General features: G+C 41.3%; 1 protein-coding gene across 4 annotated transcripts in view; it reads left to right on the top strand.

Annotated features, from left to right (window-relative positions):
- The window catches only part of LOC111151235 (MCF.2 cell line derived transforming sequence-like 2), a 282,214-nt gene that overhangs the window by 57,572 nt on the left and 197,622 nt on the right, over nucleotides 1–27,020 (top strand). For all 4 annotated transcript variants that reach the window (XM_022509077.1, XM_022509067.1, XM_022509087.1 and 1 more), the window contains exons 2-3: nucleotides 6,431–6,514; nucleotides 15,558–15,672. In XM_022509077.1, the coding sequence (XP_022364785.1) occupies nucleotides 6,431–6,514; nucleotides 15,558–15,672 (199 nt within the window). The remainder of the gene's footprint in view (nucleotides 1–6,430; nucleotides 6,515–15,557; nucleotides 15,673–27,020) is intronic.

Below are 27,020 nucleotides of genomic sequence, written 5' to 3' on the forward strand. Positions count from 1 at the left end.
TATTGAATGTGTCTGAGTGTTGTGTTGATGGACCTGTGAAATTTGGATGTGTAGTAAAGTTATCTGTAATCTGTAAGTCATTAATTAATCCATGAAATACATATATTTTTTTCTTGCTAGCAAGATTTTTCATGTCAGCAAAGCACTGTTGTTATGATTGAGATTTTCACATAATTTGAGCTCTCTTGAGAGCAGTGACCTGAAGTCAATGTGATCTAAGTGTTGTAATTGTGTTCAAGGAATTTACGTTTTGGAAGGAAGAAAGAAGGTTGATGCTTGGTAGTGCTTGGCCTGAGATTTCATTAGATGAGAATCTACAGCATTCATGCCATGTGAGAGGAAGGATTTGATGTGATAATTAATTTGTCTCTTTTCTTACTAAGCACTTCTGCGGCTCCAGTCTTCCCCGCGCTCAGAAGCAGTGTCTGTCCCTGATGTCAGCCATGGCACAGCCCACAAACCGGAGGCGTAGCATTGGAAAGCAGTCGCCTTTTCTTTTGAAGATATAGATCAAAAGATGTGACAAAGTACTTCCCTGGGGCTCCACTGGTGTTAAGAGGGTAGATGTATGGGGCTGCAGTATGCTCTCTTAGCCTGGAATACTGGATTGCAAGTGACAAAGGCACCTATGTGGTCTTTAACACACATATTTATGGGCAGAAGAGTGGTGAGATGTGGTGCTCTTGAAAGTGTGGGGCCTGGACCAGGGGTCACAAGGAAATTTGGGGGTGATGGGAACGTCCCATATCTTGACCTGTCTGATGGTTACATGAGTGTATATATTTATCAGAATTCATCAAACTGTACACTTAAGATCTGTGCATTGTACCACATGTAAATTATACTTCAATAAAATCCTATTAGCATGAAAAATAAAGGCTACCAGAACATACTTTTCTCTACGTAAGCTGAAGAGGGTAACCACAATATGATTCCATTACTCTAACACAACTATTTCAAGTGTTCTTTTCTCATATGCCTGTACACATATGCACAAATACACTGCATGTTTTCTTCTTTCTCTTTTAACTTGTCTACAATCACATATGGTTTTTATGTCCTTGATATATCTTAAATCTTTTTCTATGGAGATGGTTTTCATAATCATATAATATTTGCTTTCATTTTTTTCACTCTTTTTTATAAAAAAGATTTTATTTATTGAGAGAGAGAGAGAGAGCACCCACAGAGGGAGAGGGAGAAGCAGACTCCCTGCTGAGCAGAGAGCCCAGTGTGGGACTCAATTCCAGGACCTTGAGATCATGACCTGAGCAGAAGGCAGCTGTTTAACTGACTGAGCCACCTAGGCATCCCTCATTTTTTCACTCTTATTAATAATATTCCAGTCTACCTTTTTATGTATAAAGTTTTTATTTTACTATTTTGTTGGCATAAATTTCCATATATAGGATGAAGGATTATGAAGATTTTAATGAGTGTGTATTGAAGCCGTGTATTGTAATGGTTAAGATGTTGGGCTTTGGAGTTCAGAATGAGATGGATTCAAATTCTGACTCTACTTAACCTTGGATGAGCTACTGCAAATCTAGTTCAAATTGCCCCTAGCATTGTTTTGAGGATTAAATGAGATACTGCATACAAAGGGTTTGGTATGTAGCTACACAATAATCACTGGATAAAATACTGTGAAACTACTTTCTAAAAGGGCTCTACCAGCTTCATTCACCAAGGTTATGTACATGTTCTGGTTTTCCGACAAGATCCCAGCATTGGATATTAGAATCTCGGTTATTTTATGGGTGAATAAGATATTCTATTGCTGTTTTAATGGCATTATTTTACTAATAAGAAGTTGGTCATTTTTCAGTGTTCTTGCTTTTAAAATTCTGAATTTCTCCTTCAAAAAAAATTCTTCCACCTGCTTTTCTATTGCTTTTTACTCATCATTAAATTTGTGGACAAGACTTAGTGCTATCTTATGGTTCAGGAAAGCATTGCGATAGCACAGGGGCCAGTAAAAGAAGGAAAAAAGGGGTTGTGTTATTCCTGACCTGGCCAATAAAAAAGAGAAGTGAAACAGCATGTCTCCATGAGGTGGCTTTGCGTACCAGCCCAGCAACTGATTTCTCAAGCTTCTAGTCCATACGTGTTTTCCCGGCAGTCAAGTATGGTCTAGTTGAGGGGATAAGAGGGCGGTGTGGGTCAGAAGAAGTTCATTTTAGTGCAGGGGTGCATACCTTTACTGTCATTATCCAACTCATTAAATGAGTTAATCTGTGAGGTGCGTGGTCAGGGCTGGCTCACAGCTGGGGCTCCTTAGTGTTACTAACAGGCTGGGACCGGGGATCTTGGGCCCGTTCCTAGTCCAGTTAGGTGGGAAACTCTTCCATTTTTCCTGTTCACCACATTCCCTTGGCAAAGTAGAAATGTGGCAGGGTCTGTCAAACTTGGGGCTGCCTTCCCTCTTCGGTCCAGACCAAAGTTTATTTCCCTAACTTACTTACTTACTTAGCAATTTGGTTCTTTTTTTCTTCAGACCATACTGGAACCTTTCAAATCCCAATGTGACTGAAATTTCAGAACAGCCAGGGTGGAAGGCTAAGGGTTTTGCTGCCCTTTACTCCTGACCGGTTGCAGCAGGCAGATTGCAAATAGCTGTTATCAGCAGTTCCCTGCTTTCTGCTGTGAGGACGGCTGCTATCAGTGGGAAAGGTCCTGCTCCAGAGCCTGCACCACTCTCTCAGACTGGCTGGCGGACAGTGCAGGGCATTTGCTGCCTTCCCAAGTTGAGTTTCCATGGATTGTGTGAGGCTATTAATCCATCTCTGAGGAGGCTGTGTTATACCCTTCGATGCCTTTTGCATCTCTGAAACTCTGGGTCCAGGGTAGCATATAGTCACTCACCTGTATACTTATCAGGGATAGAAAAGGGACAGGTTTTCTCCCGAACTATTTGTAACTTTGCCCAGGATACAGATTGTGTTGAAATTGAATTATCACTTCCCCTGGCCTTGTGTGGGTTGAAATAGACAAGTTTCTCCCTAATCCATGCACACCAAAAGTAGCAAGCAGCAAGAGGAAGCGTCCACATAGGACCCAGGGCCCAAGCAGAGTGTAGCAGGCATCACCACTTCAGTGGGTCATCACTGGTCATCACTGCCCAGCTGTTTCTGGAGAAGGCAAAGCCATTCCACAACAGAGGACGCTGAAGCTGAATGTTCTTGCTCTGGTTGCCTAGCTAGGAGTTGGCAGAAACGGCCTTTCCCATGCAGGGCTGTCTGGGTTCTTTCCCACTGCAGAGAAGGGTTCTCCTTTACACCAAAGAGCTCCTGCCCTCCCTTCCTTACTCCATCTAGACAGGAGTGGATAGCAAGGCTTACCAGCAGTAGGGCTGGTCTTTGTGTCTCATTTGGTCACTGTAGGAATGTGGCCTGTTTGGGGCTGAACCGAGTTGGGGCCAAATCTCTTCCAACAGGGCCATAGATGTCAGGCATCACTAAAAGCTTGGTGTGTTTGAGATCATCTCCTTGCTCTGGGTCAGCATTGAGTCTAAGAAACCCGCATGATCTGTTTTGGCGGCCAGGCGGGGTCATGAATTTTCTTTGTTGGGATATCTTCAAGTACAGCCCCTTCACTCCCTGGCTAGGGGCCAAGCTTTCTCAGTAAAGGCAAACCAGCTCATTTCTATTTTTGAAAAACAAATTATACATCTTAGTCCCATTCATTGGGTAACCCCAGGTTACCCATTTGGTAACCCTTCTCTGTTGGAAGGCTGGGAAAAACCTCCACAGACTCCCATGATGAGAGATACTAATTACCCTCTCACGTGTGGTAGAGGCCAGTGCTGCTGAAGACCAAGGGTCTGGGAACGCCTATCACGGAAAGCCAAGGTTTGTCCTTAGAGTTGGGTGATCCCAGGCTGACCTTGAGGCCATGCTTAAATTACATGACCACAGGCAAGGTCAGAATCTCTCTGGGTCTCCATTTCTTCACTTAAAAAATCAGATGGATTGGGGGATGGTTGGCTTAACTCACTTCTGTTGTCCATTTTCAAATCTTATCTGTTTGAAATGTCTAAAACACACCTCAAATATTGAGGTACAATAACAATAAATTGCATCTTATGATCTTGGTTTTTCTTTGGGTTGTTATCTCTTAAATATGCTCTCTCAGGTATGAAAATACAGTAATCCAGCTGTATTTTTGAGTATACCATTTTCTCAGACTACTGGGAGATTATATTCTGGAAAACTCTTCAATTATATAACTCCTGTTCCTGCTTAAATTCCCTATGTTTAAATTTATAATTTATTATGAAAAATTTGAAATATATGCAAAATAATTATATAATGAAATCCCATGGACCCACCAACAAGCTTTAACAATTATCCATATTTGTCAATCTGATTTCATCCCCTCCTCCCCCTGCCCCATACATTTTTGGCTGGGGAGAGGGAACTCTTGAGCATTCTTAAGCAGATCCCAGACTTAATATCATTTTACTGTTAAATACTTTAGTTTGTGTATAAAACCAAGAAGACCCTCCCCTTTTGCCAAATAGAACTACAGTGTCATTATTGTACCCACTATAATTAAGAGTGAAACAGGGGTTTAGTGAATTTTTAGTGAATTCAGGATGGAAAGAGGAAGATGGAAAAGAGAAAGGAGGGATGAAGGAACGAGCTCTGACTGGGTTTACCCGCTTTCCTCCAGAGAAAGGGGTAGAATTCACTGAGAAGGCTCTTAGCATATCTTTTTTATTTTATTTTATTTTATTTTATTTTATTTTATTTTATTTTATTTTATTCCTATTCATATGTGTGTGAGAGAGAGAGACAGAGAGAGAGGCAGAGGGAGAAGCAGGTTCTGTGTGGATCAGGGAGCCCAGTGCAGGACTTGATCCTAGGACCCTGGGATCATGATCATGTCTGAAGGCAGACTTTTAACTGACTGAGCCACCCAGGCACCTAAGAAGGGTCTCAGCATTTAAACTGGCACTTGCCCCAGCCCTTACAAGACTTTCTGGCAGCGCCTGGGTGGCTCACTGGGTTAAGCATCCCACTCTTGGTTTAGCTCAGGTCATGGTCTCAGGGTCCTAAGATCAAGTGCCAGTCAGCTCTGCACTCAGTGGGAGTCTGCTTGAGATTTTTTTTCCCTCCCTGAGATTCCCCCCCTCCCTCTGCCTCTGTTTCGTCCCCTGCTCATGTGCTCTCTCTCTCTGTCTTTCAAATAAATAAATAAATACATAAATAAATAAAATAAATAAATAAATAAATAAAATCTTAAAAAGAAAACTTTCAGAAAACAAATATGGGAAAGTCCTTTCCAGACAAAGGGATATAACTAGCATTTACTGAGCATCTACTGTGTATATCCCCATATATATCACTTCATTTAACTTTCACACTAAAGCTGAGAAGTGGAAAACAAGGTTCTGGGAGGAGCTTCCACAATACAGTCTTCCGATTGGTCAGCGTCACAGTATCATACCGTTACCCTGACTCCAGGCCGAATCAATGGGAGATTCCTGTTTAGCATCAGTGTATAAGACTATATGGCCCCGCCTTAATCCTAACTGATGTTTAACTTCTTTAGAAACAAGAGCCAGTTTATTTTTTGAGATTCTCTGGGAAGTAGTTAAGTGAGGATAATCATATCTTAGACAGTGAGAGCGTGAAATGTCTTCCTCTTTCCAGCCCAGGCTAACGATTTCCATTCAGTCTTCTCTCCTCTCTAATCCCCTTCCCCCAGATGGATAGACTGCAAATCTTAAGCCTTAGAAATCACTCTTAGGGTTAGAGGACATTTGTAGGTTTGTGCTTGAAAGATTTGAATTTTTGCCTTGGAAGACTATAACTTTTTATTCAGTATGGAGTATCTTTAATTAACAAAATCGAGAAAGGTCTCCTTAAACATGCTTGGCAGTGGGAAGAGTTCCCTTGAAGTATTCTGGAAGGAGAAGAAAAGTAATTAAGGAGGGAGGCATAAAGGAAGGAATGAGGGAGGGAGGAAACAAAAAGCAAAGAAACTTCATAAATGTCAGATAGATGTTATGACCCAGCTTGAGATGAACTCTGGGGACATAGATTGTTTGTGTTTAAGATGTCCTGCAGACCTAAATGTAGGCAGGTCCCTGAGTACCTGCCTTGGCAATGAGACCCTCCAAGCAGCTATATTGTGAGGCTGCTGAAGCTTAAGCTTCAGGGCCCCTTCCTTGCGTTGACCCTCCTAAAGCCTTGGGAGAGGCTCTAGGAATGTGTTCCTGTGCTCATGGTTATAACCACACAAAACCCAGATCCATTCCTGCATCTTGGGAATAACATTCTTAAGAGAATAAGTGCCTATAATCATACCTAGATAAGTCTCAGATTTCCCTAGTAGTGAAGCTTCCCTTTCTTACCCCCACTTCCTTTTAAATTCTCTTTGTGATTTACACAAATTTAAACTAATTTGTATTTCATTTGTGCAGATGAAATTATGCAGCAGGAAATCAGGCCGTTGGTGGCAGTGGATATAATTGAACAACTTCACAGACAGTTTGCCATTCTCTCAGGTAAGGTGCAAATTAATGTGTATTTTAGATTTTGCTGCAGAGATCTTGTTGAGAAGGGCCCAGCCTCTTGGACCTTAATGAACAGTGGACCCAAGTCTTAGTCAATCACTCCTTCAGCCTCTCCCAGCGTTACAATGAACAAATGGAGGAGGGTTGGATCTCACAGATGTCATTCTTATTGCTGTTGGGTGCAATTTGATCTTCCTTAAGGGAATACATTTCTTTGAGATTGTGAAGAATGGAGCTAAAAAGATTTTGAGGAAGGAAAAGGAAATAACTACTGATATCAGCTGCCATCATGATGTTTTTCCTACATTCTTGGAGGTTTTTCTAAGATCTAACCTTAAGAGAGTTTGATTTTAAGGGTTCTTGAGCATTGGTGAGGTTATTTGATCTCTGGGAAATTTATCTGTTATTCTTAGCTTTTATGGACCTAATTTTAATGCATTGATTTCCATTGAGCATTTGGGAATAAAGAGAGGCTAATGTTCATAAAAGGCTAGGAATCTTCTGAGCCTAGGCACAACCCTGAGAAGTTGTCATTACTAGAACACTCTTCTTTCTTATTCACTTAGCGAATGATGACATGACTTTGATTACTGAAGCTGGAGGTACATACCAAACCCTAAATTACAGTTAGACCTGTGTTAGAAGTGTGGTGTGAGATTGTCTTTAGTACACATCACAGAGGAATAAGGTTAACTTACTCTCTTCATCTTCTAGATCAGAAAAAAGCAACAAAGCTGCCTTAGTTCCATCATGAAGAATATGAAGTTGATATTAATTTAACCCTACAACATGGGATATTAAAAAAGACACATTTCTTTCTTTTCTCTAAATCATATTTAATCTGCTTCCAAGTCCTTATCTTACTGAGTTTGAGGGAAATGCAGTCTCTGTTATTGGCATACTTTTCCCCATCCCAGAGTTGTATCGTGGGTGGGGACATCTTATACAATCCAGACATTCTGGGGAATTCTCTGGTCTTCCGTCTACACTGATCACTGCTCCTATAGTCACCGAAGGCTCTATAAGTACAAAGTCCTCATTTTAAAATTTCTACCTGTATTGCTTGGAACAGAAACTATAACATAATAGGAGCTCAGTTCAAAATTATCCGAGTCTTCCTGGTCTGTCTTGTGAGGACTGCTCCTTATATCCCCAACCTAGGCAGTGTAGTCATGGTCCTGGTGGGGATGTACAGCCTCCTGAAGGTGCATAGCTTCTCATGGGGAGGGTGGGGTTCTGCAAAACAAAAGGCAGGATGGGGATTGCCCTCTGGGTTTCTGACAACTGCTGCTGGGGTCTTATGCCACAGAAGGCTGCAAGGCTTACACATGTCAGGGTCTGGAATAGATGATGAGTGAGGTGGAGCGGATTTCTGTATCCTTACACCAAAAGTTGAATGTCCCAGCATAGGATTCTGGCATATATAATGGTTCATCTAGGGAAGGAGTCCAGTGACTGATTAATTCATGCATTAAAGGATCCAAAGTTACCTTTTTGGAGTATTACTGAGGTGCTTCTCTCTATTCTTATTTCTCAGAGGCAATAAAGAAATGGATGTCAGACAGCCCTAGATATGGATTTAGGTTCTGCTGTTGGCCAGCTGCATCTCCTTGGGCAACTCAGTTTTCTAAGCCTCACTTTCCTCATTTGTGTAATGAATGGGTGGGATCATCATAATTTTGAGGATCAAAGACATAGTGCATGAAAAATGCTTAACATTGCAACTACCAACTAATTGACTTTTTTCCCTGATATACTTTAATCCCATAAAAAATGTTTATTTTTGGATTGTAGTACAAAAAGTATTTTTTTTTCTGGCATGATATAATTTGTGTAAGGAACCAAAGCCATGTTCGTAGTTGAAATGGTGTATAATGCCACAACTAAGTCAGTAATAGAGATAATTGTCAGTCTTTAACGGAGAGCATAGAACTATAGAAAAACACACTGGACCAAAGGGGACACCTCTGCATTAGGAGAGTCACTTTGACCGTGGCAGAGACAGTCTTTCATTTTTTGAGCTTCTCTTGTCATCTTGTGGCCTCAAGTTTGCCCTTCTTATGAGGGGGGAGCATGGATTAGCAGTTGTAGCCTTTGCAATGCGTCAAGTCTCGAAGAAAATAAGTAGCCCTGGGGTTCTCTGAGTCAGCACGTTCTTGGAATTACTAGACCTGCTTTTTGTCCTTACCTGAAGTGGCATGAAATGTCAGTAAGGAGGCCGTTGTGGGTGCCTATGTCTTTGTGGTTGTAAAACAGAAATCTCCATGCTTAGGTCTTTTCCCATCACTGAGGCAACCCAGCTATGGCCTCTGGTCTGGGTCATGGCCATTTTCTGTTTCCTGATTCAGGCAAGTAGGGTGAGGGTACTCCAGCTACAGACTTTTCTACAGATTCCACTGAGCTCTGGAAAGAGCCAGAGGCCCTGTCAACCAGGAATGCTGGGAAGGACAGCAGGGAGCCTTTTTCCTCAGTGAGGCCCCAGCTGCCTGGCCTGCTGTGCTCCGAGTGTGCTCCCATGGCTAGTGGGAGAGATGGGTGACCCAGATTTGTGGCCATATGGTTGGAGTCCTCTAGATGGTCAAGTCCGTGGGCCGGGGCCACTGTAGGAACTGGATAGTGACTGGTAGAACTGATAGTGGACTGATAGAACTGGTCAGGGCCTCTTGGGATATTTCTAAATTTAGGGCTTAGCTAGGAAGTAAGAAGATATAAGCAGGTTAGTGTGATGGAAATACTCCAGGCTTTGGGCTCAGACAACTCTGGGTTCACATTCCAACACAATTACTATGTCACTGTGAACCTCAGGTTTCTCATTGATAAAGTGGGTTGTTTTAAGGAAAATGCCTTGCATAGTATCCGGCTGTAAGAGAACTTAGCTTGTAGGACTTGTTTCTTTGTTTTCTAAGCCACATAACAAGAGGTCCAAAAGTAGAAATTCCTTGTATTGGATCAGTGGCTCAAAGACATTAAGGGTGCATCTTTGCGATTCTCTCGATGTTTCTCTTGTTTCTGAAGTCTTAATGTCAGTACGGCGGCTGCAGCTCCAGATATCAAGGCTATGTCCAAAGGAGAAAGAAGGTAAAGAAGCAATGCTGGCTTCTTCTGTTCTTTTGGCCAGGAGAGCAAGAACTTTCCCAGGAGCTCTTGGTAGACTTCTGCTTATGTGTCATCCTGGAACTGTGTTGTGCAGCCATATCTGCCAGCAAGGAGGTCAGAAGAGACGAATATTTAGCTTTGAAATGGCTACAATAGAAGGTGGTCAGGAGAGAGAGGGTTGGTTATAAATTAGCCACTTAATAGTTGTTTCCCCCCCTTGAAATCATTTCTTTAAGTCCTCCCTACTGTTACATAACCTTTTAGAAGTAATTAATAATGAAGTTGTAAAATACTCTTAGGCTTGTGGAGTCCACAGTGTTTCCCCCCAGAAAGTGGGAAATTCTCACTGAAGCAATGGAGAATGTCAAATCAAGGAACTACCCAGAGTCAGAACTTCTGCCGAAATCAGAGATAGAGTTAGTAACTTGGCATCCAGGAAATGAGAACCAGTGCAACAAGGTATAGAGAGCAGTACTGCTTAATAGAAATAAACCATGACCCACATATGTTTTGACCCACAAAATTTTACATTTTGTAGTAACCATATTAAAAAAAGGCAAGGAGAGGGGCGCCTGGGTGGCTCAGTGGGTTAAGCCTCTGCCTTCGGCTCAGGTCATGATCTCAGGGTCCTGGGATCGAGCCCCACATCGGGCTCTCTGCTCAGCGGGGAGCCTGCTTCTCCCTCTGCCTCTGTGATCTCTCTTCCTCTCAGTCTCTCGCAAATAAATAAAAATGTTTAAAAAAAAAAGCAAGGAGGAACATGTGAAATTTATTTTAATAGCATTTTTATTTAACCCAGCATATCTAAAATATTACTCCAACACATTATTTCTATTCAAAATTATTGTTGAGGTACTTACATTTTTCCACATACTGTCTTGGAAATCCAGTTTGTATTTCACACTCGTAGCACATCTCAATTTGGACTGATTATATCGCAAGTGCTCCATAGCCACGTATGTCTAGTGGCTATTGTATTGAGTGGTGTAGACTACGGAAATGGTTCTCAACCAGGTTGGACTGAAAGCTTCTTTTTATAACAAATGATTTACATTCCCCCCCCACACGATCTTGAGTTGGAATTTAAGATACCGTCACCTGTATTAGGGTGGGCTGAGCCGCTATACCAAATAGACTCCTAAGTGTATAGTAGTTCAGACAAACATAACAGGAATTTAGTTATTTGGCTTGGAGCACTCCAGCATGTATGTTCATGGTCAGCAGATGACTTTTCTCCATGTTCCTCACACATGAAGGTTCCTTTCACTTTATGGTTCATGTTACTATTATCCATTTTGTGGCCATCTTATTATCTGTATCCAGGAAGCAGATAGGGAGAAGACAGCATACGGCTTCTTAGAAGCTTAAGCTCAGCAGCAGCACACACCGCATACCACTGCCTTGCACCTGGATCAGTTATATGGATACACTTAATGTCATGGAAGCTAGCCAATTTAATTCAGTTGTTGCTCCTGGTGGGTGAATAGCTACCCCCTATTTATGCATATACTGGGAAAAAAAAAAAAGAAAATGAAAAGGAGAGTAGTAAAGGAGAAATAAAAGGAAAGTAAGAGTAGTAAAAAAAAATATGTATTTCAATATGTAGTTCTAGCTGTACTAGAAAAAATAATAAAATAGGTGTTCAGAGTCACCATGAATGTGATAGCTGTAAATGCTGGGGTGTGGTGTGGGTGATCAGACCCCCTCAGTGGCCTTACTGTAGTGATTTTCTGAAAGAGTAAACAATTGTTGACATAGTTCTGAACAGAGTTGATAAATTCTGAACACAGTATTATCTTCCTTCAGTTTATAGGGTAGTTACAATTCTGAAAAATTCAGTATATATTTAAACCATTTAAAAGTAATTTTTGATTTGTGACACCATTGATGGACCTTGAAGACATTATGCTAAGTGAAATAGGTCAGGCAAGGAAAGGCAGATACTTTACCATCTTACTTGTATGTGGAATCTAAGAAAAACTGAGCTCATAGAAACAGAGATAAAGATTGGTGGCCAAAGGCAGGGTGTGGGGGGGAAATGGAGGAAAGTGGTCAAAAGTATAGACTTCCAAGTTATAAGATAAATACATTCTAGGAAATGTAATGTACAACGTGGTAACTACAGTTAACAGTACTATATTGTATATTTGAAAATTGCTAAGAGATTAGATCTGAAGAGTTTGTAAGGTGATTTGTGAGGTGATGGATATTAATTAAACTTATTGTGGTCATCATTTTACAATATATACATATATTAAATCATTGCATGTATACCTTAAGCTAATACCATGTTATGTCAATTATATCTAAATAAAATGGAAAACTTTAAAAAAAACCTTTATTATTATGTATAAAACAGAATTTATAGGATTTGATCACTGTAATTGGATTTCTCACTTACACTGAGTTTCTGTTAAGATATTCAGGAATCACACAGGTTGTAGGACAATTCTTTATTATATAGAATAGATTATTTGGTATCCCAGGCCCTGACATTTCTAATGTGTCTCCCAGGAAGTGGTATTACCATTTTCCCAGCTAAAATCAGTTTTTGAGGGGAGAGAGAAGGAAAACGGATTTTGGGAGGCAGATAACGGTTAACTACCTCTTTCTTTCATTGTTGGTCTTCACCATCTTCCTATAGGATTTCCTAGTAATCTAAATTCTCTATAGGACAAAAGTTTGTGCCAGCCAACACCCAGACCCTCATGGGAGTACTCTTATGTATCCCAAGAACTTACTGCTGTTTTCTGCAATGAACCTAGTCCTCTTCCATTTATATGAACAGGTAAAAATTATACCAGGAGTACTAAAATTTGAGTCACCACTTTGCTTAACTTCCAGGTGGTTTAGTTTTATTTCCCTTGAATAGGACTTTTTTGGCACACCTTCATCCTTTTGCATTTCCATGTTTTCTCACAAGGTGGCACCGAATGCCTTGCTGTGGGTTGTCAATGACTGTATTGAGGCTTAGCTTTGTCTCCTTGGGGCTTCTGTCCCTTAAGGTTAATTTTCAACAGCAGGTGGTGTCCCCAGTTAACTTTGGGTCTCTCTGGTGTTCAGTATTGGTATTAACCAAGATATAAGAACACTCCACCTATCTTTCTCTACTTAGGTGTGAAGAGCTTTAATTTATAATTAACAATAAAAGACAAAATCATTAAATAGTATAATCCTATCTTAATAAATATTTTAGAGTGTTCTGAGTGTTTGAAATGTTTTAGCTATTTTCTTGGCAAATATTGGTTATGCAATTAGTACAGTGTTATAATGCATCTAATTTTACTTTTTAGTAATTAGTACTAAATTTTACTAATTTTAACTAGTAATTTTACTAATTACTAGAGATGTAAATTCTCTTAATTTGCATTTATCTAAAACTTCCTATGGGTATAAAACTGCAAAGAGGAAGAGTATGAGGTAAAAGCTGATAGTATCCCGATTTAAGTTGTTTTCAGTCAACACAATGAGGCAGCTTAATCACATGTCAAAGTTTGACAAGTATCTAGTCTGCAGGTAAATTTTTAAAAATTTTAAAATAAACATGTAGAATTAATAAAGAAATACTTCCCAGAGAAGAATGGCTAGTCATCCAGACAAGTATCACACAGTTTCATTCCATAGTGATTGGTCTCTGAGAGCCTCATCCCACATTAACAGTATCTAGAAGAGACTGGTGTAGAAAACCACAAGGCTCTCTTACTCTTTATGTGATACAAATACTCATATTTGCCTGACAGCACATTTTTGTCCTGGAAACAAATTTACAGGGAAAGTTGGAGTCTAAGCAGAAAGTGCTTATCAGGTGTGGATTCAGAGCAGCAGAGTGGATTGGATGGTCTGAGTGGTGGTGTCATCAAATACACTGTTAGCACGGCCTAGATTCCTGTGATGATGGACCATCTCCTTAGGAAGATGGTCCTCTCCTTAAGAAGGCATTGACGGTGCATGGCCCGCCCTTGCTTCTCTGAGTCTTCTTTTCTGTAATTTCTTCACTGATGCCACACCCTCATTAATCACACAGTTCTCATTAAGCCACACCCTGCCATACCTCTTTCATTAGATGTGTAATGTGTGCTGTCATTTGTAGTTGGCCTCACTTGGGAGCTTTTGTTTTTCTTAAAGTAGTTTTCCTCCATGGGCACAACCCAGAAGGTGCTCCCCGCAACTCATTTCTTACCTCACTGACTAAAGCATAGGTTCTGTAGCTTTTGCCATTCTTGGGGCCTTAGTTTTTCAGTCTCAGATAGATATCTCAGCCTATCTTAGTATTTTGGCCAAAAGCAATACCTAACAGTTAAAACAACTTAGTAACCCTATATATCCTTAGGACTTAGTAGCTGTTTGGAAAAACAAACAAACACGTAAGTTGAAAGAAAAAGTAATGGTTAAGTTGCATTCTTAGGTAACTACAATAATCTCAAGCTTTGGAATGGGACTGGACATCACCACCCTTATTTCCTGTCCTACATTACTTTCCTTCCTTCCTTCCTTTTTTAAAGATTTTATTCATTTATTTGAGAGAGAGAGTGAGAGAGAGCATGAGAGGGGAGAAGGTCAGAGGGAGAAGCAGACTCTCCATGAAGCCGGGAGCTGGGTGTGGGACTTGATCCTGGGACTCCAGGATCATGACTTGAGCCAAAGGTAGTTAGTCGCTCAACCAACTGAGCCACCCAGGCTCCCCCTACATTACTTTTCATACTGTACTTGCTCTTTATCTCAACAGCCACCAAATACCCAACTTCACAAAGATGCAGTGACTTTCCAAAGAATATAGTGCAATTTAATGTTGGAATTGTGAACTATCTCAAGCTGGTAGCATACATGGTGTCCTATAGATGCCAACTATTGCTGTTTCCCTTAAAGATTTAAAATATTCATGGTGCTTCTGCGAGTTTACCCTGGTTCTCTGGGTACGTGGGACACAGTTTGGGAACCATGGAGCTAGGACTCAGTCATATAACTGCACCTCGCTGCAGGGAGATGAGGAAAGGGCATCTGTTTCATTTAATCTAGTGACCTCTGTTCTGATAGATTAAATATTTAAATATTAATTTTACATTTCTATTTTCACAGTGGTGTATTCTATTCCTGTTGGTAAGCTATTGAAGGGCATTGATTATTTCCTCCTTGTAATAATTATAACTGTAATAATGGTCACTGTTTATTGAGCACTTATATGTAGTAAGCAGTGTACTCCCTTGCTTTCCATATATGTTCTCACTTAATCCTCACATTACCTTTTGAGATAGGTACAAGTATTATTCCTATGAGATATATATAGACGGAAACTCCTGTTTAGGAGTAGAAATCATGTAGAAATCAAGTAGCAAACCAGGATTTGAATAATATTTTTTTATTTTTATTTTTAAAAATTTATTTATTAGAGAGAGCACAAGCTGGGGGAGCAGTAGAGAGGGAGGAGAAGCAGATTCCCCGCTGATCAGGGAGTCTGACGTAGGGCTTGATCCCAGGAGCCTGGGATCATGACCTGAGCTGAAGGCAGACGCTTAACCGACTGAGCCACCCAGGCACTCCTGGGCTGCCTGATTTTAGAATGAATTCTCTTAACCACCATGCTCTTTTAGCTTTGATATTTACTGATTACAGAAATGAAGAACAATATATATTCACGTTGGCATTATTTACCGGTCCTCCTATGCTAAAGTAATTAAATTAATACTACCTTTTACACAGTAACTACCTTCAAAGGATTTAAGGGTTGAATTTTCACATCACTTGAACAAGCATGAAGGAGAAGAGACTTTTTCAAAATAGTTCCATGTCAACCTTCTCACATTCTAGTCTGAAATAATACAGAGAGAAAAGGGGGAGACCAGTATCTATCTCCCAGCTTGATATTAGTCAAAGTCCCTTACCTGCAGGATGTGACATGAAGACATTTTGTTAACATCTTGACCACCCATTTTTGTTGCAGGAGGCCGAGGGAAAGATGGTGCCCCCATCATCACTTTTCCAGAGTTTGTGGGGTTCAAACACCTCCCAGAGGAAGACTTCCTAAATGTCATGACTTACCTGACTAGCATCCCCAGGTGAGCTGAACACAGTGGTTTGCTACCTTCCCAGTCACTGGCTTCATTCTGAATTTCCCATGTGGCAGGGCTGTGTTGAGATGGAATCTTCCGTGAGCATGGCCCACACTAGTATGTAGCTTGGCCAATTTCTCTTATTTATTCATCACAGATGAGGGATGGCGGAAGAGTCTAGAAAACAGTGATAAAGGAGTGTCCATTCTGACTCTGGTGTGCACATAGGAGGTACTTAATAAACATTTGAGTGAATGAAACTTTGAGAAGCTAATGCTGATTTTGTGCCTTCGGGTTCAGTGCTCTGGATTAAGGTGATTCTGTCTTCCTGGGGCCTGTCTTCTGGGACACATAGCCATTGTTCAAGGAGTCAAGCCATTTTAGGAGTTAATTTAGTTTATCTCCCCTAAATAAGGAATTTAAGGGCAGATTTTATACCTGTCCTATTCAGATGAAGAAACTTAAGGCAGAGAGCAAGGAAACAAAGGCTGGGAATAAAAGCTGTCCTTATAGCTGAGATCTTGACAAAGATGTTTTTGGTGTCTGCTGTTTCCATTCTCTCTAACCTGGGCCTCATACCTTTTTCCAGTGAAGTGAGTAAATACCCAGGCCTCCAAGAGATGGAGTGTGGAACAGAGTTTGTATTGGAGACAACTGTTTCACAGACAGAGCTTGAGCCGGGAGTGGGGTCCAGACCCAAATCTTAGTGCTGTGTCCACTTTCCAGCCAGGAAAGGCCCTGCCCTCCATGGGGTTATAGTGCTTATGACAGTCTCTCTTACCCAACTGCTGTGAGGTTGGGCCATGTGTGTGCTCCTTAGCTTGCCTTCTGTCTGCCTCATATGATTTCAAGGTCAACACCAGCTTTGTGATTGAAAGGCCACCTGGTGTTTCATCCCACCTATGGAGATCAGGCAGTTGAGTTGTTTGCTTTAACCAAACCCACTCTAAAAGATTTTTTTGAATTTTGTGTTTGCTTGTTACCATTCTTATTTCTTCAGAGGAGGCTATGGATTTTTTTTTTTTAAGGTACTTCTTCAAAGTTTAGTGCTTAAATTCACTTCCTTTCTTCCTTGACCCCTGAATATGGTATGTATTACACAGACATATGAGGATTTGGCATTTTATTGGTTTGGAGGACGGATGCTTTTTGTCTGTGGGCTGTGCTCGAGTGGTTCTCTCTACTGAGTGCCTTTCCTGCCCTTCTTGATCTGGCTAAATTCTAGACATTCATCAGTCCTCAGTCTATCTCATTTCCTCAAGGGCTCCTTCCCTTACTTCAGTTCTGCTCTCACAGATGCTTAATTTCCATAGATTCCTGAGCTTACCTCTTATATAATAACACAGTATATGGAAATTATTTTTGCATTTCCCGTTAGTCTGAACAAGTTGAGAAGGGACCAGTGCTTGTTTTGTTTTGTTTTGTTTCTGTTTTATCTGTAATCCTAGCACAGTACCCAGCGCATAACAGGTTCTCAAGAAGTATTGGTGGAATTTCCAGTTCCGATATAATTCATTTCAATCAATGAGTATTTGTTATAGAGTTAGAAGGAGGCTGCTGATAGAAAAGTGGGGGAAATCCAGTCCTCCTGCCTTTACCTCCCTGGTTTATAGGAGTTGAACTTCATCTCCCTCTTTGGCTCAGTTGCATTCTAAAACAATGACCCATCAGTTTAGCAACTTCTTCCATGGTGAGCAGGAAAGGAAGGGGGTAAGCAGAGAGGTGGGCAACAGGTAGACACGGTCCCCCCATTCTCATTATGTTTCTTTTTAAACTCACCATCTGATTTTACCGATCCCTAGATGCAGTCATATGCTAAACAAAATGGGTGGTTTTCATCTTGTATTTGCAGCATTTTCTGAGTCACACTGAGGAGCATACAGGGAGTGCCATCTGAACCAGGGCAGAGAGAAGCACTGAGTGGTAGGACCTGTATCTTCCATATGTAGAAGAGAAGAGAAGACAAAATCAGGGACTAATGTTTTGGTCTGGTGTCTTTTTTCTGCTCTATGGTCCTTATGTCATTTCTTGTAAATAGGAGTTTCCCCCTTTCCTAGAATGCTGTTTGTTTCTTGAGAAGCAATAGCCGTCTGACCAGTTATTCCCCTTTCCTCTTCTTGACATTTGCTCATACCCCACTAGCTGCCCCACCCCTATTTCTTTCAACATAAAATAGAGACAATGGGTAAGACAGCCCCAAACAGGAATTTAACCTAAACCTTTCTGTCCAGCTTCCATTTCAGGTTCCAAAGAATGAAAGTACCCTTGTTTCTTCTACAATTCCTACTTACCACCATATGTGTCTTTCTAAATCTTACAGTGGTTACCAGGCAACAGAGCCCTTCTCAGGTTGCAAAATGTTTTATAGGCAGTTGGCAGAGGGCTCATGACACAGAATAAGGCAGAATGGATGCACGTGAAGAGGAGGATGGCAGGATACCCAGGGTAAGGGAAAGGATACCTCTGTGCCTCACTGTGGCTGGGTTGGGTGAGTACAGAAAGCTTCCCATGACAGTTCATTCTTCACCAGAACTTTGCTGACTGCTGACAGTGTGGATGGTGCTGTTAGGAGTTATAAAGGACCAATGAGACCATAACACAGTATCTTGAACCTCAGGAAGCTCATCACAGGTCTCTGTTGTCATGATATTTTGTGAAATAAGCAAATAGAATGCTAAAGAAGATCAGAAGAGAGAAAAGTCATTTCAGACAGGAAAGACAAGGAAACCTTTAGGAACGAATAGGCTTGAAAGATAGGTAAGATTTCCACAGGTGGATATGGAAGGCGACATTCCACAGAGAGAGAATAGGGTAGTGTTTAATAGCTTTGGACACAGCCCCAATCTGGAATGAAATCCACAGTCTACTGCTCACTAGCTGTGTGATCTGGGGCAAAACATTTGGCTTCTATTTCCAAAGGCCCCTGAATTTTGAAGTTTTAAATAGAGTATGTTTGGGGAATTATAGACCGTGCAGGTTGATCAGAACAGAGTGAGGCTCCTTTTCAGCTTGTAGTGAGAAATGAGAGCTGGAAAGACGTCTGGAAACAGACTGGGCAAGGCCTTGGTGGTGGCCTCTCCTCTACCAAGTTAAGGAGTTTAGACATAGCAGGAAGAGGCTGTTGGAGGTTTTGAGGAGGAGAATGACAACCAGATCGGTTTGGTGGTGGTGGTGTGCAGTGTAGATCAGACAGAGCCAGGAAAGGAGGCAGGGAGGCTGATGAGGGGCTTCTACACTGGGACGGGTGCAAAGTGAAGGGGAGTGAGCTAGCTTGATAGCAGGTGGACTGGGTAGAAAGGGATAGACAGAAAGGGGCTGTTCAGGGTCAGGGAGGGGGAGAGCGAGAAACTGATGATGGTGCTTGGTTTTAGGAATCTTATTCATAGGTGTCACTGCTTATCTGGGCATGTGGAATTGAGCCCTCATTTTGGTTTTGATTGTCTCATCTTGTTTTATTTTTCTACTTTGTCTGGCTCTTCTTACCAAAAGTATGCTAGGACAGTGGTTTCCATCCTACCTGCACATTAGGGGAGTTTTGGGGAGGTGTTTTTTTTTTTTTGCCAAGATTTTATTTATTTAAAAATTAAAAAAAAATTTTACAAAAATTTTATTTATTTATTTGAGAAAGAGAGAAAGCACATGGGGTTGGGAGGAAGGCCTGCTAAGTAGGAAGTTTGATGCAAGCTCTATCCCAGGCTCGATCCCAGGACCCTGAGATCATGATCTAAACTGAAGTCAGATGCTTAACTGACTGAGCCACCCAGGAGCCTCTTATTTCTTTGAGAGAGACAACATGCATGCAAGCACATGTGCAAATGAGGGGTAGAGAGAAGGAGAGAGAATCTCAAGCAGACTCTGCACTGAACATGAAGACCAACATGGGGCTCAATCCCGAGACCCCGAGATCATGAGCTGAGCTGAAACCAACAGTCAGCCACCTAACCGACTCAGCCACCCAGGCACTCCAGGATCACTTTGGGAGTTAAAAAAAAAAAATCCTGATGTCCAGACCAGAAATCAGACTAATTAAATCAGAAAATTTTTTGGGTGGAACTCAGGCTTCTGTAGAGCTGAAAGTTCCACAGGTGATCCCAGTGTGCCTCCAAGGGTGAGACTGATGGGGAGAGAGAAGAGGACTATGAGGTGTGAGGAAGGAAATGTGGAATCAGGCTCAACTTTTGGATAAGATGCAGTGGTGGGGCATATGGGGAAGCTGAGAGACAGAAGGAAGAGTGTACCCAAATCTTTTACTTTTGTTTTCACAGTTCTGTAGTTCTTCTCCTTAAATGCAACAAAAGCCAAAAATTCTATTTCCTGAGCTTCCCTGACTCTGCGATTTCTTTGTGAATTAAATGTAGTATATAAATCTTGAGTTAGAAATCTTCCCACATGGATCTCATGGTATTAAAATATATATGGTTGTATCACTGCCACCTTGCCGTTATGTTTCCAGTAACAAGTGAGGGCCCACTTTAGCCTCTCAGGTACCACCTGCTATGTGTCTACACTACTAAGGGTTTTCAAAATCTGTCTTATAACAAGTACAGGATAATCCTAGGAGTCAGTTTCTCAGAAATATTATGTAAGATACTGTCGCTTAAAACATGTCTCCTGTGGCTACCAATTGTAGACAACACCTTTGAAAAGGCGTTGGTATAAGAGACTCTTAATCTCACAAAACAAACTGAGGGTTGCCAGGGGGGTGGGGAGGGAGAGGGTAGTGGGGTTATGGACATTGGGGAGGGTATGTGCTATGGTGAGTGCAGTGAAGTGTGTAAACCTGGCAATTCACAGACCTGTACCCCTGGGGCTAATAATACATTATATGTTAATAAAAAAAATTAAAAAATTTTAAAAAAAGGCGTTGGTGGGGCACCTGGGTGGCTCAGTCGTTGGGCGTCTGCCTTCGGCTCGGGTCATGATCCTGGGATTCTGGGATCGAGCCCCGCATTGGGCTCCCGGCTTGGTGGGAAGCCTGCTTCTCTCTGTCTCACTCCCCCTGCTTGTGTTCCCTCTCTCGCTGTGTCTCTCTGTCAAATAAATACAATATTAAAAAAGAAAAAGGCGTTGGTAAAGCATTCTGAACAACTGAGATGCTTAGCTATTTTTAGATCACAGTTTTTCTCAAAATCAATTATTTGTATACCTTAAGCATGTATTTTATTACTGAATTACTCTATTCAGTTCCTTTGTTTTACTTACAGTTTTGAGTTCTGAGTTCATTATTTGAAAGGGATTGGAGAAAGTACTTTTATTAGATGGTACAAGAGTTGTATTTCATAACAGTGGTAATTTTATGATATTTACTGTTTTTTTAAAAAGATTTTATTTATTTATTTATTTGACAGAATGAGAGAGATCACAAGTAGGCTGAGAGACAGAGAGAGAGAGAGGGGAAGCAGGCTCCCTCTTGAGCAGAGAGCCCGATGCGGTCCATCCCAGGACCCTGAGATCATGACCTGAGCCGAAGGCAGAGGCTTAACACACTGAGCCACCTAGGCACCCCTGATTATTTACTGTTTCTAAAGGGTCTTTTTTGTAATGAATCTGTTGAGAGGCCTGTTTACATTTGATGAATTCTCCTTTGTCCATTTTCCTCCCATAAAGTCTTTGAGAAGAGTCATACCCTCATTTATGATATGCTGTATGGTAAAATGTTATCTGGCATTTCTACTTTTGGAAAGGAGGGGAGAAGGACACTGTGACTATTTGCTTTGCAAATTATAATGAGAGTTGCTTCTTTGTATTAAAAAACTGAATGATATTATAACAATTTGTCAGTTTTAGAAACCAGTCCTGCCACAGACGTAAATTCAGTCTGGGTTTCTTACTGTTATGAAGGTTATAGGAAAGCCCTGTTTTTAAGTGGCTTTGAATGGCATTGATTGGAAAAGTGCTGCTTTGATTGAGTGGCAAGAGTGAGGTCCGTTACTTCCTGGACTGGCCGTGGAATTGCTCCCCAGATTCAGGGAGATGGAATCATTCGCTTGACTTCTAAGGATAGAGGTCGGGGATGGGGAGTTTTGTTGGCCTGCTGCTTTGCCCAGGGTGGGTGGATTTGCTTCAGCCCTCAAGAGGGATGCCTTGAGAGGCCAGACCTTAAACACCCAGCTAAGGCTTGAAATTAGAGAGTGCCCCATGGATTTGTTATGAATATATGGTGACCCTGCTAAAAAAGTCTGGAAGAAATGCTAAGAGAATTTGAATGAACTCTTCTGGAGGGCAGAAAAAGCAATTTAATAGGCTAGATTCCTGTCCTTCTCTGTGTAAGAGCTAGGAGTCTGACAGCACTTCTCACCAGTAGGATGACCTAGTGTGTGCATAATAGCTTTTCTTTGTTCATTTGCTTTAGATTATCTTTACTATCTTGCTTTGTGTCACCTGTCCAGTTCAGATGGGAGCGCACTTTGCCTTTTCTGATTATGTCAATTTAGGTTTATTTATTTATTTATTTTTTAAAAATATTTTATTTATTTATTTGACAGGCAGAGATTACAAGTAGGCAGAGAGGCAGGCAGAGAGAGAGAGAGAGGAGGAAGCAGGCTCCCTACTGAGCAGAGAGCCCGATGTGGGGCTCGATCCTAGGACCCTGGGATCATGACCTGAGCCTAAAGCAGAGGCTTTAACCCACTGAGCCACCCAGGCACCCCTCAATTTAGGTTTATTTAGACATTCAAAGCACAGCCCCTTGCCTGAATTTATGGGTGCTAATGATTGTAAATATCTGGAATTTGGTTTTATTCAGCAGTATTGTTAATTATAAAGAAGATAATTGCCATAACCTGAAACAAACAGCCTCATCTCCTATTTCTTATATGATGTGGGTTGTTTTGGTGATTGGGTGATATGAAGAATTGAGATGAAATTGGAGAAGATATTGGGTGCTGTATTGACTTTGAAATGTGAATGTTGTTTTTTAAAAATCAACTCATCATCCTCTCCACCAGTCATTATGTGGTCAACAGCGTTTCCTAAGACTCTGTGAGCCATAGAGGATGTTGACTTTTGCTGTTTTTTTATTACACCATTTATTGATTAACTAATTACTACATGGTTGTTTACTGTATATTACTTACTTTTTTTTTTAAAAGATTTTATTTATTTATTTGACAGAGAGAGACACAGTGAGAGAGGAAACACAAGCAGGGGGAGTGGGAGAGGGAGAAGCAGGCTTTCTGCTGAGCAGGAAGCCCGATGCAGGGCTCAAACCCAGGGCTCAATCTCAGGGCTTGATCTCAGGACTCTGGGATCATGACCTGAGCCCAAGGCAGATGCTTAATGACTGAGCCACCCAGGCGCCCCCTACTACTTACTATTTTAAGGAGTCCTGAGAATGGGTAGGAGGATTCACTCAGTCCATAATACCTTATTAAAGGACTCTAGCCATTATTAGCATGAATACCTTTGTGACTGAATAATCTTTACAACTTCACTGGGGTGATAAGCATTGAATGCAGTTTAGTAATGATGTGCAATCAGTACTCTATCAGTCAGAATATTCTAGGTTGAAGGTTATCAAACTTTTCCTGGAAAGGTCAGAGAGTAAATATTTTAGGCTTTGCAGGCCATATGATCTCCACCTCAACAATTGAACTCTGTCATTGCTCGAAAATATAGATAATACATAAACCAATGAATGTGGCTGTGTTACAATAAAACTTTATTTACAAAATGGAGGGAGTGGAGTGGATTCGGCACACGGACTGCAATTTGTTGGTCCCGGTTGACTGTTCTCAGACATTAGCATGCCTCAGAATCTTTTGGGGGACTTGTTAAAACATGGATTGCTGGCTCCACTCCAGAGTTTCTGATTCAGTAGGTTTGGGTGAAGCCAAATAGTTTTCATTTCTAGTAAGTTCCCAGGAGATGCTGCTGCCAATGCTGGTCTTAGGATTGCACTTACAAAGATTTTTTAAAAAATTTTATTTATTTATTTGACAGACAGATCACAAGTAGGCAGAGAGGCAGGCAGAGAGCCCGATGTGGGGCTTGATCCTAGGACCCTGGGATCATGACCTGAGCCGAAGGCAGAGGCTTTAACCCACTGAGCCACCAAGGTGCTCCCACACTTACAAAGATGGATATTAAGACCAGGTAGAAGGAAAACAAAAACGTGTATAAGTATACATATCTGGTGAAAAGTAAAGCTTAGCACTTAGATTTCCTGGCTCCGGCCTCAGTGCTCCAGCACAAAATGAAGTTTTCAGATAATGTTATGGTGGTGATCTTCATGATGCTAACTTACATATTTATGTATTTATTTTTTGATTTTTCATCTTTAGACAGTATCCTATGATTCTTTGCTATGAAAAATTAGTTTTGCATACTGTGATGCTTCTCTGTCCTTGCTCCCTAATTTTTGTTGGTTACATTATTATTTTTAGATCAGGTAATGTTTACTGTGATAAATTTAAAAAGCACAGTTAACTTCTCTTCCGGTGATCCAACAACCTTAGGTGATAATCTGCTGGTTTTCTCCTATACGTTTCCATCTTCCTTCATTCTCTCTCATCCTTCAAGTTCTTCTACCTATATACCATTTTCTTCCAGTTGGTAAAATTTAAATTTCACATTTTTACTATATATATATATATGTATATATATGTATATATGTATATATATATGTATATATATATATATATATATATATTTTTTTTTTTTTTTTTTACTGTAGGTTGATTCTCAATCATAGAAATCAGTAAAAGTGAATTAACTTATGTAATATCATTAGACTCTAGAGTGAGAAATGTAGTCTGACATCATTAATCCTGTCTCCACTCAAAGGGGTTTTGTATATGTGCAGGTAAATGGGGTTCTCTTTTGTAAAAATCCATCAGTTGCCCCAAATCATGCCACAGTTTAATTCATTTCAGACTCAGGCTATGACTTTTATTTATATACTTTTTTCCCTTAACATTTCTAATTGCTTTTCTTTTCCTTTTTTTAAAGATTTTATTTATTTGACAGAGAGAGACACAGTGAGACAGGGAAATAAGCAGAGAGAGTGGGAGAGGGAGAAGCAGGCAGATCCGCCTAGACATCCCAGCTTTCTTTTTTTCTTATTTATAGAGTACCATATATCTCTATTGCATTATTACTATCTTGTAGATTCTTTATCATAGAACTTATGTAATACATATTTTTTTTTTTCTTGAAGATTTTTTTTTTTCTTTGAGGCCCTCCAGTTTACCCTCATAACTCGGGGTGGCTGCTGTCTGAACTGCTGCTAGATGTTAACCTGGGATTGCTTTTTTTTTTTTTTTAAAGATTTTATTTATTTATTTGACAGGCAGAGATCACAAGCAGGCAGAGAGGCAGGCAGAGAGAGGGGGAAGCAGGCTCCCCGCTCAGCAGAGAGCCCTACGCGGGGCTAGATCCCAGGACCCTGATATCATGACCTGAGCCGAAGGCAGAAACTTTAACCCACTGAACCACCCAGGCGCCCCCTGGGATTGCTTTTTAACTGAAGTATGGGTGACACACAATGTTATATTAGTTTCAGGTGTACAATATGGTGATTTCATTTTCACTGGAAAACACCTAAGTTGTTTCTTTTTCAGAAAAGGTGTATGGTAAGTGAATCTTACAAGATCTTAAATGTCAGGGGTGCCTGGGTGCCTCAGTTGATTCTGTGTCTGCCTTCAGCCCAGATCATGATCCCAGCCGGGGTCCAGGGATGGAGCACCGTGTTGGGCTTCCTGTTCAGCAGGGAGTCTGCTTCTCCCTCTCCCTCTGCTCTGCTTGTTTTCTCTCTCAGTCAAATAAAAAATCTTTAAAAAAAAAAAAAAGATCTTAAATGTCAGAAAGGACTGCATTTTGTCTTCACATTTGATTGATTGGCAGTTTGCCTGAATGTGGAATTTTTTATGTAAAATAACATTGATGCATTGATTTTTTAAAAAAGATTTAAAAAATCTATTCTTTTGAGAGAGAGAAAGAGAGACAGCACGAGGGGGGTGAGAGGCAGAGGGAGAAGCAGACTCCCTGCTGAGCAGCGAGCCAGATGTGGGGCCAGATCTTTGACCTGAGACAAAGACAGATGCTTAACTGATGGAGCCACCCAGGTGCCCCTTGATTTTTTTTTTAATAGAAAGCAAATAGTTGCTTTTTAAAAAGGTTTATTTATTTATTTAAGACAGAAGGAGTTGGAGCCAGGGGAGGGGCAGGAGAGGCAGAGAAATTCAAGGAGACTTGGCGGTGAGCGTGGGGCTGGTACATGGGACTTCATCCCATAGCCCTGAGATCATGACCTGAGCAGAAACCAGGAGTTGGGAGGAGGAGTCAAGATGGCGGAGAAGTAGCAGGCTGAGACTACTTCAGGTAGCGGGAGATCAGCTAGATAGCTTATCTAAAGATTGCAAACACCTACAAATCCAACGGGAGATCGAAAAGAAGAACAGCAACTCTAGAAACAGAAAATCAACCACTTTCGGAAAGGTAGGACTGGCGGAGAAGTGAATCCAAAGCGATGGGAAGATAGACTGCAGGGGGAGGGGCCGGCTCCCGGCAAGTGGCGGAGCAACTGAGCACAAAATCAGGACTTTTAAAAGTCTGTTCTGCTGAGGGACATTGCTCCAGAGGCTTAACCGGGGTAAAGCCGACGCGGGGTCAGCGTGGCCTCAGGTCCCTCAGGGTCACAGAACGATTGGGGGTGTCTGAGTGTCACAGAGCTTACAGGTATTAGAACGGTGAAGCCGGCTACAGAGACAGAGCCGAGGAGTGAGCTCTCAGCTCAGGGTTACCTTGAACCGGTTGCAGGCTGGGTGAGCTCGGAGCGCAGCCAGAGGCCAGGGAGACGGGAGTGACTGGGCACTTTTCTCTGAGGGCGCACTGAGGAGTGGGGCCCCAAGCTCTCGGGTCCTCCGGGCTGGAGACCAGGAGGCCGCCATCTTCATTCCCGTCCTCCGGAACTCTACGGAAAGCTTTCAGGGAACAAAAGCTCCCGAAACTGAACCCGAGTGAATTACTCAGCCCTGCCCCTGGTAAGGGCCTGCAATTCCGCCTGGGGCAAAGACACTTGAGAATCACTACAACAGGCCCCTCCCCCAGAAGATCAACAAGAAACCCAGCCAGGACCAAGTTCACCTACCAAGGAGTGCAGTTTCAATACCAAGGAGAGCAGCGGAATTCCAGAGGAGGAGAAAGCAAAGCACGAACTCATGGCTTTTTCCCCATGATTCTTTAGCCTTGCAGTTAATTTAATTTTTTTTTCTTTTTCAATTTTTTTTTCTCTTCTTCTGCCAATTTTTTTTTAACTTTTCCCCTTTTCTTTTTTAACGTTTTTTAACTAGTTTATGTAATATATATATATATTTTTTTCTTTTTTTATATTTTTTCTTTATTCGTTTTCTTTT

Source organism: Enhydra lutris, unplaced genomic scaffold (assembly GCF_002288905.1).
Source record: "Enhydra lutris kenyoni isolate GAN:26980312 unplaced genomic scaffold, ASM228890v2 scaffoldscaffold2, whole genome shotgun sequence".
Classification (NCBI taxonomy): Eukaryota; Metazoa; Chordata; class Mammalia; order Carnivora; family Mustelidae; genus Enhydra; species Enhydra lutris.